General features: G+C 42.8%; 2 protein-coding genes across 4 annotated transcripts; one reads left to right on the top strand and one right to left on the bottom strand.

Annotated features, from left to right (window-relative positions):
• The first annotated feature begins 798 nt into the window (after positions 1-798).
• On the top strand, positions 799-5,469 carry zbtb22a (zinc finger and BTB domain containing 22a). 3 transcript variants are annotated; one of them, XM_070846059.1, is made up of 4 exons: positions 799-1,127; positions 2,206-2,418; positions 2,548-3,286; positions 3,906-5,469. In XM_070846059.1, the coding sequence occupies exons 2-4, from the start codon at positions 2,218-2,220 to the stop codon at positions 5,021-5,023; spliced, it is 2,058 nt and encodes a 685-aa protein (XP_070702160.1). In that variant the 5' UTR covers positions 799-1,127; positions 2,206-2,217; the 3' UTR covers positions 5,024-5,469. The 3 variants fall into 3 exon arrangements, with proteins under 3 accessions (XP_070702160.1, XP_070702157.1, XP_070702159.1); XM_070846056.1 differs by having other exon boundaries at positions 3,903-5,469; XM_070846058.1 differs by lacking the exon at positions 799-1,127 and adding an exon at positions 1,475-1,559 and having other exon boundaries at positions 3,903-5,469.
• A 1,995-nt stretch (positions 5,470-7,464) lies between these two features.
• Positions 7,465-14,697, bottom strand: mbpa (myelin basic protein a). Its single transcript, XM_070846078.1, has 6 exons — positions 14,463-14,697; positions 12,378-12,473; positions 11,846-11,872; positions 10,860-10,880; positions 9,311-9,394; positions 7,465-8,733 (listed from the first exon to the last, which is right to left on the bottom strand). The coding sequence occupies exons 1-6, from the start codon at positions 14,580-14,582 to the stop codon at positions 8,683-8,685; spliced, it is 399 nt and encodes a 132-aa protein (XP_070702179.1). The 5' UTR covers positions 14,583-14,697; the 3' UTR covers positions 7,465-8,682.
• Between the last annotated feature and the right edge of the window lie 934 nt (positions 14,698-15,631).

Raw genomic sequence — 15,631 nt, 5'->3', positions numbered from 1 at the left:
CGCCAGTGCATATAGAATTAATTTGCATGCTCTATTGTAAGAATGAAATGGCTACCTCTTCGCGCTACCAATATTTAACACAGACCAATCTATTGGTCTAAAGATATTGATCCTTAATCGGATCAGTGAAATCAGAGCCTACTGTCCTGATTTAGAGGCCTCCTCTCCTCGATTCGTCTCTCCGGAGGGGGAAAAAAAAACAACAATACTGTCCTCTCCTGCGATGGCAGCTGAATGTGGAAATACTTGTGATCTCACCTATCTAATGACCCCGTGCTCGCAGAAGAGATGCTTCGGTCGTGCTGCATAAAGAGCCAGTCACACCCCTCCTCCTCCTCCTCCTCCTCCTCCTCCTCCTTCTTCTTCTTTAAAAAAAAAAAAAGAAATATAACGCTGTGTGTATGATAAACACGTCCTGTGCCAGATCGCGGTGTTGTCTCCTGCGCCACAGACGCGCCGCTGTCTCTGCGCTCAGGCGGATGCTGCAGATGCACTGCGGTAAAAACGGCCGCGCAGATGCTGCGTGTGCGACGCCTGCTTTAGCTTCACCCCCGCTGGTCTTTAAAACTCATGCTAGCTCACGCTCGCCTGGCTGGCAGCCGCTGCAGACCCCAACTAGCACGTACAGCGGATTTACTGAGACACAAAGGGCGTTTAGAGTTGCGTTAGGACGATGCTGTGGCATTAAGGTGTACTGGCCCTTTAACTGCGGAGCGACTCCATGATGGCTCCTCTCTGACAGCGAGGATCAATAAATAACTCACAGTAACTGCTCTTAAAGTTATGGATTCACTATTATTAATATTCACCAGATATTATTGTAGCTGTAGCGGCGGGTTATCGTGACCAGAGTGATGGCATTTTGTAATAATTCACACCAACTTTCACACCAAACACCCACTCACGATGTGTGTGAGGGTGCTGATGCTGTCTTGTCAACCAGCTAGCATCAGCTACGCCTACGGGCAAGCTGCTGTTAGCATCTAAGAGCTTTGATTTGTTTTTGTTTTTTTTTACACAGACAGGCGCACTTTGTATCTGGAATTCATGAACAATAATGTGGTGCTCCAAATAGCCAGCGACGTCCTGTTTAAAAGTAAAAAGCTCGACATACCGACATATTTAAGGTAAAGTAACCAAGCTAACGCTAACTGCTAGCTAGCTAACTAGCCAGCTAAGGTAGAAGCTCCTGGTTAGCTACAAGCTAAAGCTAAGGCATAGCGATACAGGACAGACTGCAGACTAAGGAGTGAGCCCACAACACGGAAAACTGTTTACTGTTAACCAGATTTCATGTTAATAATGCTGTTTATAACGACAAGCGTTTCTGTGAGGAGCCATGTTGAGGCAGTCCTTCGTGCCCTGTGAAGCTAACATGAGCTAGCATGTAGTGATCATCAGGTGGAAGCTCGTTTAGCGCCTTCATACAACAAATCAGTTAGGTTTGGGATTTTAATAGTATGTGTTTATCAATAATCCACCTATCGTAACTTAACCTGGCGCTGAAACAATAAGATGATCCATCGATTAATGCTAACGTGATCACAGATAAACGACCAGTAAGTAATTCAAAATCCAGCTGTGATTTAAAAACAAACCGATTACTTGTTTGAATCGGTTTTCTTGAAATATGCCAAACATTTCCATGTTCCAGCTTCTCAGTTGTGAGGTTGTTTTGCTAATTTAATAGTGAACTGAGTATGTAAGGTAATGAAATCAATCACCTGGCGGTCTGACTTTAATCCATCCATCAAGAACATTATCCTCATTTGAACCCCGAAGAAAACAAAAGATTTCCTTAAGTCTTCACATTTGCGAGGCTGAAACCAGCACACGTTTAGATTTACTGGCGTGAAAACACATTTAATTATCAAAATAGTTCCTTTATAACTATTTGCATCAACAAGGCTGCTTGATTAGTTGAGTGATTATTTCAGGTCAGCTTGAATGTGATTATTGTCATGAGACAACATTTTCATGTATGTAAACTTCAACCCTTCATTCTCTTTTTGTTGTTGCATTTTGAATATATATTATATATGCGATTAACCTGTTATATGGATGATACACATCTACTGTAAGCAAGATAAATCACTTGAAAGCAAAAATTGGTATTAAATACTGTGTATGTAACAATAAACATCAGAATAAAGTGGTAACATTTTACATTCATTTCATTTTACACCGTCTTATTCCTTTCTATAGTTTTGTGTGACCATGGATCCGACCTGCAGTGCTGCTCCACCTGGCTTGACTGTCCAGGTGTGTTTCCCCGGCGCCCGTGCTGCTGTTTTAGACAACCTGAACCGGCAGCGCGAAGAGGGCAGGCTGTGCGACCTCTCCATCCAGGTGCAAGGTCAAGTGTTCAGGGCCCACCGCTGTGTGCTCGCTGCGTCCTCGCCTTACTTCCATGACCAGGTAGGCCACGTTTATCAGTGTGCAACATACAGATTCATCCGTTTATAAATAAGGTGTTTTGTGGCTGTTTTCTCGCCTCATATCCAGATTCCTAAAGCTCAGTATGTCTTTGTTCCTATTTCTCAACAGGTGTTACTGAAGAACGTTACAACTGTTTCCTTACCCTCAGTTATGGACCCCGTGGCCTTTGAAAGTGTCCTCAGTTCTGCATACACGGGCCAGCTGAGCATCGTGCATGATGACATTGTTAACTACGTCACTGTGGCCAGTTTCCTCCAGATGTGGCACATAGTGGACAAGTGCACAGAGATCCTGAAGAGGCCCCGGCCCTCAGCAGAAGTCACCCCCGGAGAGGCCGCTGCAGCTCCCCCTGGTACTGCATCTCGCCAGCAGTCCCCAAGCAGCACAGACTGTTTATATCTGGAGAGAGAGGGAAGAAGGAAGGAGAGGAGGCCTGACACCTTGCCTCCTTTAGCTACGTGGAGACGCCCGCAGCAGTTTCCTAGATGTGGGCGCCCACAGCCCTCATCAGCCCAGCACTTAGCAGACTCTCAGCTGGACACCCTCCCTGGGTATGCGGAGAGTGATTACACAAGCTGTGAGGAGACATGGGTATCAGGCCATGCCAAAACCAGCCAGCACCACGGGGGTTTCCCCACTAGTGAAGCATTAAAGCCGAAAGGCAGGTTTCAACAGCGGGGAGCGCCGCCGATCTCCGATAGACTTCTTGATAAGAATAGAGAGAGCGGGGACAGTGGTGAGTCACAAGAGAAGAGGAAGAATGAAAAGAGAGAGATTGAGGCAGATGAGGGAGTAGGAGAAGAGGCTGTGGTGAAGAAGCAAGGTTTTGCACAAATGGGACATTGTGGTAAGATACACACTCATACAGACACATTCCCAGCTGTTTATAGAAAGTTAAAATGCATAGTTGAATATTTTTATCGCTTCAGTTATCACAGACATAAGAATAATTCTTTATTCAAAGATGTATTTCACCGCAGGAAAGAGGGTCACTTCTTAAAACTAGGTCACTCCCAGTATTTAGTAGAAATTAGTAATCATTTTCAAAATTAGTGCCTTATGGCCAAAGAAAACAGAACAAAGGATCGTAAATTCCTCTGCTGCTCTAAAGCGGAAAAATCCCACAACAACCAGACCTTGTGTGCAGTGCCCTCCAGACTGCTCCCTGGCCTTTCATGGGTACTTTCCATGGTCTTTTTTTACAGAAAGTAGTCGGAGAATTTGTTACCAGGCAAGTGATGGTTTTAACAGAGAGAAGTTGGCTTTGACTAGTAGTATATCTCTTTGCTGAGGCTTCAATCTCTGTACAACCAAGTTAAAACTAAAGCCAAGGTGACCACGATCGGTCAGTACCACCTGATAGGCAACATGATAGTTTGGCTGTCCTTCTTTCTCTGCATAGTTTAAGTTGATATACTGTTACTATCCTAACTAGCCTTTTGTTTTGCTGATTTGTTCTTCAGCAGGCTTTCACCCAATTTCAAATGAGACTGTGGGTGCCGAGCAAAACACGGGGAAGCCAAGTGAGGAGGAGATGAAGGAAAAAGTGCAGAGAAGTTTGGTCGGGAGCGATCCCTCCCCAGACCTGCCCAGCGTTCATGCTTGTCAAACAGGTGGAGGAGTCCTGGGCCCCTCCAGTCCAGTGTCCGGCCGGCTGCAGTGGCAGACGGGTCCCTGGTCGCAGCAAGAGCAGAGGCCGCAGGAAGGAGAGGGGGGCAGCTGCAGTAAAGATGAGGATGAAGATGAGGAGGAGGAGGATGCGGATTTTGAATGTTTCGCAGACAGGACGTTTAGCAGACAGACATACGATGAGATTGAAGATGGTACAGGACAGGTGTCCCAGAGGCCTTTAGTGCCTGTGTCTCCTGACTTCACCATGGCAGGCTCGGAGGTGAACTGGCCCTCCACAAACGCGGGGCAGGGTGGCGCATTGACCCCCACCTCAAATCGCCACTCGTCTCCATCCTCTGCTGCATTCCCGCCACCCTCTTCACCCCCAACCCCATCTTCGTCATCCTCGGTGTCCCTCGCTGGCGCCCCCTACACGGGCAAAGTCCACTTCTGCCACTGCGGCAAAGCCTACACCCTGAAGAGTATGCGTGACCGGCACGTGAAGATGCAGCACCTCAATCTGCGCCCCTTCGGCTGTCCTGTTTGCACAAAGTCCTTCAAGATGAAGCACCATCTAACCAAGCACCTTAAGACTCACGGGGGGCTGCGGCCGTATGAGTGCGGCCTGTGTGGGAAGAAGGTCATTTGGAGAGACAGCTTCCTCAGGCATCAGGCCCGATGTGAGAGACTTGCCTCCAGCTCGTCAGCTAACAGCAACAACGCAAGCACGGCGGCGGCAGATATGGACGACGGCTACAGTTATGGATTCGAAGACGGGGAGGCTTTTCTCGCAACGGGAGGACAAGTGAAAGTGGAGGAGGTGGATTTCCACAGGGAGATGGAGGACGGGATGAGTGGCCTGTTGGGTAGTGTGTCTGGGATCGTCGATGAGCTCAGAACTCAGTCACAAAATCTGGACACGAGTAGTCACGTTTTTAAAGAAGAGGCGAATGAGAGCTTTAGTGGTAATTAGACGTTAATGTGAAACAGACGGTTACAATACTTAGACACCGTATGTACATATATACTTAGAAGAAGCACATGACGACTTTAAAAAATCTATGGACACAAATCATTGAAGGATTCTTTAAGCAGCCGCTTTTGCTTCATCCTTTTTACTGTACATGCATTCTTTTCATGTCATGGGTATTTAAAAAAGAATAAAAGGAGGAGTCAAATACTTAATTCAAGTGAACCTTATATCTGTGAAGTGCCATGTAGGCTTGTTTCTTGTCTAGTGATGCTGTAAACTGTACATCTGTAACAAGCGGTGTAGTGAATGTACCCAAAATGAGCCCAAATAAAGTTAATTTGCACTTTGCACTTAAATTATTCCCCATTGATCTGCATTATAAATAAATACAAAGGTTTAAAAAAAAAATTTCTGTGCCACATTGATGTCTCTTCATGCAATGTAAAGGAAAGGAATCTTAGAATATACAGTAATAAAAACAGTTTTTGTAATCGTGGAATGCTGGGATTTATTCTAGAACACATTCTAGAACACTGAGTGTAAACACAGTGAAGCACACAGACACATTCTAGAACGTTGTGGCTCATTTAAGAGCAGTTCCTGTGCAGCACAATGGTGGAGCACCAGAGGTCTCTCTTGCTCAGCACTGCTGCATCCCTTTCTTTTGATTAAAGTGTGCAGATGATCCCCCCTGTGTTTGAAGAAAACATCCTCCAGCAGTTGTAAAAGAGACACCAGACACCCGGAACGACAGCGAGCTAATGAATGTCATTTGATGTGTTCAGGTGCATTCAGGACACATCCTAAAGAGATTTCCATTTGAATAGCAAACATGAGGCTGTGGCAGTCAGTGAGCAGCTCTACAAAGACGCACAGAAAGGAACAAAGGTATGACATATGGCACCATACCGCTTATATTAGGACATCTTATAAGGAATTGTGGTTTTTCCTGTCAAAAATAAGGTGATGTGGTTTGAATCACAATATGATTGTATATTCTGGGTTCACTTGTCTTGCATCAGAGGAGTATTTTGGAAGTTTTAATACACTGGTCGGGGTATTTTCTCATACCAGACATCTCTAAGGTTAGAATCAGGGTAAAGACACGCCACAGTGAAAGGCTCTGGGGATATTTAGCCTTTTATCTGAATGCTAAAATGTGTCAAGCACAAGAAAAACTGCCTTTCACTTTTCCTTTGTGTGATATGGATTTTGCGCCACTGGGCCAATTATCGCAGGAACATTGCATGCAAATGAGATGGAGCTCTTTGCTAATTGTGGTTTTAGGGGCCGTTGTCCTTGTAATGTTCTATCTCAGCATTATTTCTAATGATGAGAAACATCCCAATTAGGTGTACAATTAAATGTAGGACAAAATGTACAGCTTGATGTAATCTAGATCTTATTTTTTCAGTCTGTAGAACACTTTGATATCAGGATTATTGTCTGAAGTAGATTATTGGCCTCCGAAGGATATTTCAAGAGTGTGTGGGAGTCTTTCCAGGGGTGGATCATGGGTTGTGCTAGAAGCCAGTACAGTACATGCATTGTGTTTTCCCTCCTTAGTTATTCAGTTGCTCAGCAGACCTTGATACTAGTTAAGTCATGATGTTGCAGTGTCCTTGATCGTCATGGTTACAAACATCAGGGTACTTGATGGGGTCACCTGCACAAAAGATGAAAAAAACAACAACCACATGATGCTGTATATATATGCTTGTAATATTAAAGGAATAGTGTGCAGTTTTGAGAAATGTGCTAAATGTGTTTTCTTGAGTTAGAGTTCAATGAGAAGTTTTAACTCAATTGTGGTAGATAAGTGGCTAAAGCGAACAGATGGTTAGCTTAGCTTAGCATAAAGACTGGAGGCAGGTGGAATAAGCTAGCCTGGCTTTAGTTCAGTGCATAAACACCCTTGTAAAAGTCTTTTACTCTGAATGAGATGTAACATGTTTAATACGGAGCTTTAGAGGTGCTGGTAGGTGGAGTCTTTTATGTTTGGACAGAGCAACGCTAACTATTTACTGCTGTTTACACTCATTATGCTAAGCTAAGCTAAGCTATCAGTCTCCTGGCTGTAGTTAGGTACATAAACTGTCTGTAAAACTGCGGATGGTTGTTTTTACGTTTTGGTTTTCATACAGGATAAACAAATGAGATACAGTGTGTTGATTAGGTTATTATTTTTTTCAAGCTAGCTGTTTCCCTGTTTCCTGCCTTTATGCTAAGCTAAGCTAGCTGTCTTCTGGCTCCAGCTTCATATTTACCATACAGATGTGTGAGTAGTATTATCTCCTCAACTCTCAAATTTCCCAAAATGTTGAACTATTTCTTTAAAGCTGATTGAAAATGCAGGTTTATAAATGTGTATCATTCTGTTTTGACTACAAAAATCTCTAAATCGCGAGAACATAGATGTAATAAAGACAACATGACTGTCATTTAATAACTGAGAGAAGACATATGTTTATTTCCAGTTAGGCTGAACATTAGAAACATAATTTTACATTAAGAGGAAACAAAACACTCACAAAACAAACAAGTATCAGTTTCTATTCCTGTAGCACCACCACATATCGGCAACCTTTACAGTGATTTTGACTTTTCTGTTAAAGTGAATGTATGAACAGAGCATGTACAAATGAGAATGGCAATGTAACAAGAACAAAATGAAATTGACATTTGAAATCTAACATACTGCCCTTCAGCGCTGAACTCCTCATACCTTCTTGGTGCTTCTGTCGTAAACCTTTGAACGACTTACTGTCCGACCATCAGATAAAACCTTTGTCAACTTCTAAATAAAACAACATCAAAACTTCAAACTTAATTTAATTTGCGAAAAGATAAGAAATGAGATGCAAAAGCTACTATATATAAATGAGAACAGAACATAGGATAGGTTTTTAATTGTGTTATTTAGTTGTATGTAACAGTGCATTTGAAAAGGGCATCTTATGCTTTTGACATGACATCATACTGTACATGTTTATTAATTACACTGAAGCAAAATGAAACAAAGCTGTTACATCAAAACAGTGTTAGAGTCCACACTCCTCATATACTGTAGGTTTCCAGTTGTATTTTCAAATGCATTTCTTTGCAACGTACGGTTCACTCAAGCACAACAACCACAAATAGGACCACTCTCCGGCAAGACTTTACATATGAAACAGAAACAGCGTTTGCTGTGTGAGTCTGGAAAGCAGCGAGATACAGTAAAAAGCGTCACTCATGTACAAAATGCAGATGACAGGAGACAAAGAGAAAAACAAACATCTGCCACGAGCGGACCTCAGACAGCAGACAGCAGACAGCAGACGCTAGCACCATCAGACCAAGATACTCACATGGGTGATTTTTACAGTAACATTTTTTACTAAAAGCATGACCAGACCTCTTATAAAAAGCTAAATAATGACTGAGACAAGATGCTTAGAAGTAGGATTAAAAGGAAAACTGGCACGGTGACCACCTACATCCCTGGAGAGTGGATTTCATACTGTGTCAATGTGGTGTCACTGTCTCCACACACAGGAGGCTTGTGTTAGTGGGTTAGCGCTTCTTGAGGTTGTGAGTCCGCCGCTTGCAGATCTGTTCCTCCACCTTCGTCTTGTCCCATCTGTGTCGGATCTGTGGTTTGATCCTCGGCGGAGAGCTTAGAAGATGGTGCTCCAGCGTTTAGGGGGGGGGCGGGACTTTGTTTCTCCCTGGAGAGAGAGAGAGAGAAAGAAAAAAAGAGGATGATGGGGTGGCTGAGAAAAACATCTAGCTTCTATCCCCAGAGGTGGCGTCTGAGAGCAATCTGGGGCGATGGGAGTGTTCAGTCTAAACTGTGCTGAAAGTTCAGGAAAGATTTGATTGTCAAACATTTCACATTTGTTAGGATTCAAGGAGATCATCCACACTGAAAGTAAACACTGGAAACAGTCGAGGTAGATGGCATTTACAGAAAAATAATCAATGAATACGTGTATGAGAGATTTATTATATGGGTTTACATGTATGTCAGTGTAAAAATGAAAATGTTGCTCTTAAGATGGTTAGTTTATTATGATGACGGGCTGCTGTGGAAGCGTGCTGATGAAAGATGACGATGAATGAAAAGTTTCCCAACTGAAACGGTGAATCATTTTAGTGTATTGGTTTGTTTATTACTCACTGATCTCTGACGAGAGCATCACTGTTGCATTTGGGCAAACACAGACAGGAAACAGTGCTTATGAAGCCCAGTTAGAAAGGAGAAAATCTGACCAAAACAAGGAGGCAAACGTGCGGTAAGCTCACCAGGTTGAAGAGTCTGGACAGTGTGCTTTGTTCTCTGCGTCTTCTGACCGGCGACTTTGTGCTCTCGGCACGCGGCGACGAGGCCTAGAAAAAGATGCTCTGTAAGCACAGATGTAGACCTGAAGCCAGGGCCTGAAACCACGTTTGCTGCCTTGTCACTGTGTAACCTTTAACCAGGCGCTTAATCCATTTTACATTGATGGCCTTTTCCCCCTTTATGAGACGGGACACATTTTACCAGGGATGTCCCACCACTTTACAAAATGCCAAATCTAAAAGGATTGCTTAAAAATGTTACAGAAGACACAATTGTTGGTGTTGTTGGACAAAGAACACAATCATAATATCTACAAATAATATGTCTTTTAAAGAATGAAGAAGAGAACACATACTTCCTCTTTAGTGCCCAAAGTTTTGGACTTTTTGGACTTTGGACCCTTTGTTTACCATCCATCCTCTGTAATTGCATTGGGATTGACCTTTCGCTGTTTGGATCTATGTTTTCACTGATTTTTTAAATGCTTTTTCCTACAAGCTGTATTTCCCTTGTTGACAATAAAGGTGGACTGATGTGAGGTTTTTGTGTTGATACAACTTAGATTCTACACGAGCTATAAAGGTCGCAAGGCCATATTATTTTGAAATATAACCTTAATTTCATTTTTCCTGCATGTCAACTGTGGGGAAAACAATAAACATGCTCGGGTGTTTCTCTGCAACAGCAGCAGTGAGATGCAGAAGAGAGTTTTTGTGAGACAATAACATGACGGAGACATGGAGGAAAACATGAAAATGTGACGGGACCAGATGCAGATTATAGCAACCTTCAGGGGAAAGAAAATGGACGACAAGGTGAGCTCCACAGTGAAGCGACTGACACAGAGGACAAGGGTGGCATCAAATGACACACATACGGTTGTCCACAGTTGCCAGACAGACATGAAGAAGGTGGATCGGTGAGTCATCTGGTGCAGAGGAGATGGAGGTGTTACAGAGAACTAGAGGTGTGAAAGAGAGGAAGAAGAGGAGGAGGGTGATGCAGGCCAAGAGGTCCTAAGAGAAAATGTTTACCGGTTGTGGTTCATAAATAGCTGAGCAGTTTCAAAGTCATCCAGAAGCAGCGAGTCGCTCTGGATTGAAGCAAAGAAGTGGGGGGAATTGAAATGCAACAAAGTGTACCAATAAAACAATACTTGTAAGTGTCAAAAAGGAATTTTTTTGTGGCATCCGTCAAGAGCGAGCTGCTGTGACTTTTGCCTTTCAGCCGCTGTCTGGAAATGCTGGTGAACCAGCTCTCCTTTTTGAATGTAATGTGTCTTGATTCCACATGCAGAGATGTAAAAGACATTTCTCTTCGAGGAGCAAAGCGGTGAAGCACAAAGAGAGGAAGAGACAGAACGAGCGTGAAGGTTAGGTAACAGGGGCGCTGCAGACAAAGCGGAGGAGCCCTCCACAGACAGAAATAGGATCATCGCACACAGACACAGAGCGGTGCACTCAGCAGTGGGGCTTTTGTTTGATTCAAGGAGGAAGGGACGGTGTGACGTACCAGACCCAAGATGTCTCTCCACTGGACATGAAAAAGAAACAAACAGTGACGTGATGAGAGTGACGTGAAATCTGCAGCCGCCTCAACACATCTGAGAATCAGGTAGTAAACAGGTAAAAGATAACAGATGTCAAGATGATTTGGTGGTAAATAAGAGTAGAAAGGTGGGTATTTCCTACTGGTGCACAATCACCAATATGGGGAAGTACATCATCCAGCCTATTGTCTCTATGTACCAATGCTTCCCAACAATTTTGGTTTGTGACCCCTTAAAATTAAGCAGAGGAATGACTTTCCCTCTTCACTTTCCCCTTTTGGTTGACCGAAAAGGTAAAACCATCCAAATAGTTTTTGACGATGCAAATATCAGAAAAAAATTATATAAATATATAAGTAAATATTAAAAAAGAAAATCATTGGATACTGTGGAATTGTCCTTTATTCTAAAATATAATCTTCTACAACTTTAAGCCAGTATGAGTGTAATTTTCTTTTTTTTAAATATCTCAACACATTTTTGATGGATTGCAATGAGATTTGATAAAAAACGTTCATGGTCCCCAGAGGATTATAAGGCCCTCTGGCTTCAGTGATCTCAGTGACACTAACAGGGTGACGTGTTTTATCCAGTGAACTATCACCACATCCATTAACATTAAAGTTGCTACACTCACACGGGATGAATCCTCAACACTTTGGAGATCCCTGGAAACTTCCTAATTTTCATAATTCCAATTTAACCAATACTTTAGTTTATGACAATGAAATACCTGCTAGAATAATAACAGTGTGCCACAAACATCTAACCCTGAAGTGTCCAAGTGGAAATCAAATAAAAAGCAGCTGCTAAAAAACGCTGGTAAAAAACAAGGAAGTTTAAAAGATAGATATTTCAAATCATCCTCAGTGCATCTCTTCATCTTCACCCTGCAGCTACACCTCTGGAATGATAAAAAAAAAAAAAAAAGAGAGAGAGAGAGACTCACCCTGGATTTGGGAGGAGGAGAGGAAACCTGAGGAACACCAAGCAACAACAACAAGAACAGAATGACTGATTGCACAGGGCAGAGAAACAGAACAACAAACTCTGCTTTGAAATAAACACATGATTTAGCTGCTGAGAGAAACTTCCTCCAATTCCATTTTCTATGTAAATAAAGGAGTCACGCTGTTCTGTAATCAGTCAGAAAATAGAAAACAGTTTAGCATGCTGTGTTTGAAACACTGCCGCACTGTTGATGCCAAGAGTCGGATCCAAAGCAAATCAAAAGAAAACAGCTACAGCTCAACGCTCGTACAGTATAAATTAGAGGAAATTAGCCGGTTCTGTGTTCTGACTCGTGCAGCTCATGGTCAGAATCAGAGTAGCACATCAAAACCGAAAACTACATTTGAATAAAACTCAGGATGTTAGCATGACACAACAAAAAGTGACTCCATGCACATGGTTAAAGGTGTGTTATGCAACATGTGTATGAGCTATGACATGGTGTTTTCAAAATGACTCCAATAACTCACAATGCTCCTGAAGAAATGCACCACAGCATTTTCATTGGTCCGGCGGCGAGCGGAGGACTGCTGGGGTGAGGCAGCCAGGTGACCTCGGAACGACCCCTGTGAGGATCAGCAGGGGTCAAGTAACTGTGTGTGTACACATGGTACGGTGCACCACAACATGGAGGAATGCTACTGTGACATCAAAGCCAAACCAAATGGCACCAGGTTTTAGGACGCTTTTAGCACCTTAACTCAACAGTACTTAAAAATCTTTCTATTTGGTGCATTATTGATGGAATTGCTTGGCTTGAGCTTCAATAAACATCAATTCTTCCCCTGAAAGTTTGTGTCAGCTGCACCTTACCGCCTCATGTAATAATTAGAATAGTTTCAAGTGGGTGGCAAGTCTCACAGCGTGATAGAGAAATCAAATGAAGTAGACAACAAAGCACTAAAACAACGCTCTATGATGAGAAATCAGCAAATTAAAGGCAAATGACATACTAAAATCACACAGTGTGAAAGGTTTACACCGAGCGAGTGACGGGCGGAGTAGTTCAAAACAGTAGGAGCCCACATTTAAGAGATTCGTCACTGTCACCCGGTGTGAAACCAGTCAGTCATGAGTTTTTCTCTTCTTTCGTGGATGTATGGAAAGTGCAGCTAACAAAACCACAATCAGGAGAACACATATCTGACCCCCCCCCCAAAAAAATGCACTTTTGTGTCTTTACTCTAATCAAAGTGTCTTTTCAGTAACATAAACCGAAAAGGTGCCTTGAAATGCATAGAAAACGTTCTTTGTGGTTTTCTTTTGGCGCCTTTTCAATCCAGGACAGAAACATATGAGAGAAAAGATCTGAGCGCAAACTCTTCTGTGTGAATATAGAAAGTGTCAGGTCTTTGTGTTGCACCTACTCAGAAAACAGACTTGGATTTCAGATGAAAGAGGTCTGTACTATGAGAGCAGCTCTGACCTGAGCGCTGAGGGCTCCTCCCTTCACACAGTGATGGATCAGAGCTTTTCTATCTCCGTGCTGGTGGTGCATCTACTGTGCAGTCAGCTTAGACTTCATCTTCCTTCCCAACATCTCACACATTATTTCTCTACCGCAATGTACTGTTACTTTACATTAAGTGTTAAAGCTTCATCTGATCTGGATTGAAGACTAACCGCAGTTTAGAAAATTTAGACATCAGGGTAAAACTAATGTGATATTATAGTAATGCAACTGTTAACATATACAATATGTTCAAATATCACATCTGTATCACTACGCGTCCTCTTTAATTAAGTATCTAGTGTCAACAACCTCTTAAACGTTTTGGTCCCAGTCAACAGTCCAAATAATTCGGTTTTCACGATTTTAAGGAATTGTTTTCAGATCAAACTCTGGACAGAGAAAGATGAGACTAAAGGAAAGGCTCAGCTGGCAAAATGAACTATAATTATGTAGCATCTCACAAAATATTGCGTGGTCCAGGTGAAACTTTGCCTCACTATTACAAAGCAGGTGTGAAATGCGAGAAATGCAAATCCACATCTGAGTGAGGAAGGAGGAATAATCCGTCAGAGCTCTGTGCTCCTTTTACAGCTGCTGTTAAAAACATCACACTCCTTAAAAGTGCCGACTTAATCTTTTTACTGTAAATAAGAGTGTGTTTCTACTTCAGTTTAATTTTGAATTCTCCTCAAAGCTGTGGAGACAAGTTGAACCAAATATCTCCAAATTTGGCAATATTAATTTGTTTTTTTTTTTTATTTGTGAAAACAAATTCTCCTACATCTGACACCTTTACTAAAACCTTTACAAACCTAGAGGATAATCTTAAAAAAACATCTCAACAGATATTACATGGTTACATGCTTTTCACGGGAGAGCAATAAAATCCTTATTATAATTCTTATTATCAATGAATCAGATGATTTTATGGAAGAACTGAGCTTTCAGCCAGACTAACTAAAACTAGAACTGCTGCTACAGAACAGCATACTACAGAGTATTTTAGTGCAATAAGGAAAATTATTTTATAGCATTAAGTTAAACTTTTAAGAGGTAAAAAACCCTGAACTATTCCTCTCATTGCAGCTGCATGGATGCTCACCTTGCTCCTTTTCTTTTTATCTCCTCCAAAGAATTTGCTAATCTGATCCATGAGACCAGGATTCTTCTTTTTCCTCCCGAGCCCGAAGGTGCTCTGCCCTGAGGTGCTCGCCGTAGCCATTTTAGCTGTCGCTGAGGTTGGGTGGGGTTGACCTCTGTCTATCTACTCAGTAGTCCTCTTTCAAGCCAGTCCACAGCCCACAGTGCCAACGCCCCGCTCTGCTGCTCCCTCACGATGGTTTGCAGCTCCTCTGACGTGCAGGGGCCGTCTTTGAAGGTGTCGTCCCCCCGGTCCCAGGGCACCATGGGACATGAGGAGGGTCAGATGGAGGTGCGGGTGGAGGGTGGAGGGGGGCAGGCTGTGGCAGTGAGGTCCATGGCTCTGGCTCGTCTCCAGGCATTCTTTGGAGCTTCAGTGGCTGTGTCAGTCACTGCCGCCCTCCGCATGGACACGGCCATTGTTCCTCTCCCCATCTGCTTCACCCCGGGCCGCAGGGACAACAAGGGTTATCTCTGAGTCTGCACTCACACCCTGATGCAAAGCGGCCCGCGGCACTGTGAGGCCATTGTTGAGTCTGCCTCGTATATTTTCTTAATGGATTGTGTTTAAATTGGATGTACAGTCACCCAGATTAGCATACGGAGAACCCCTGAAGAAAGGAAAAGCTTGTTGTGTGAAAACCTGTGATTATGGGCCAAGAATCGGTCTGCACAGTATCAGAATAGACTCACGGTGACTTTGCATGTTCAGAATTTCTCCTTTTTTGTGTTTTCATATTAAAACCAATGTCATCCACAGAGCTGCAAGTGTTACTGCAAGGTTATGACCAATGGTGGTTTGAAAGTTGTATTTTGGACATGAAAAACTGTAAAAAGCCCACAAAGCTTGTGTTTTACTGGGATGTCAAAATGTCCGTTAAAAGCCAACATAATGTACTAATCCAAAACCATTCTAATGAGAGCTGCTTCAAAGACCAAAACAATGAACTGTCATGCTCAACATTTAAAGCTAAAGTAACGGAAAGTGCAGAAAGTCTGCAGCTCTGAACAAACTTCGTGTGATGATGATGATGATGATGGTTAATAGAGCCGGAACAAGTGAGTAAGAAGACCTTGAGTGAGGACTTTTTGAAAACCACTGTTCGCAATCTCAAGAACAAGATTTCAAAT

This window comes from Pempheris klunzingeri, chromosome 16 (genome assembly GCF_042242105.1).
Source record: "Pempheris klunzingeri isolate RE-2024b chromosome 16, fPemKlu1.hap1, whole genome shotgun sequence".
Lineage (NCBI taxonomy): Eukaryota > Metazoa > Chordata > Actinopteri > Acropomatiformes > Pempheridae > Pempheris > Pempheris klunzingeri.
Note: the sequence above shows the minus strand (reverse complement) of the source record. Positions and strands in the feature narration are given on the sequence as shown.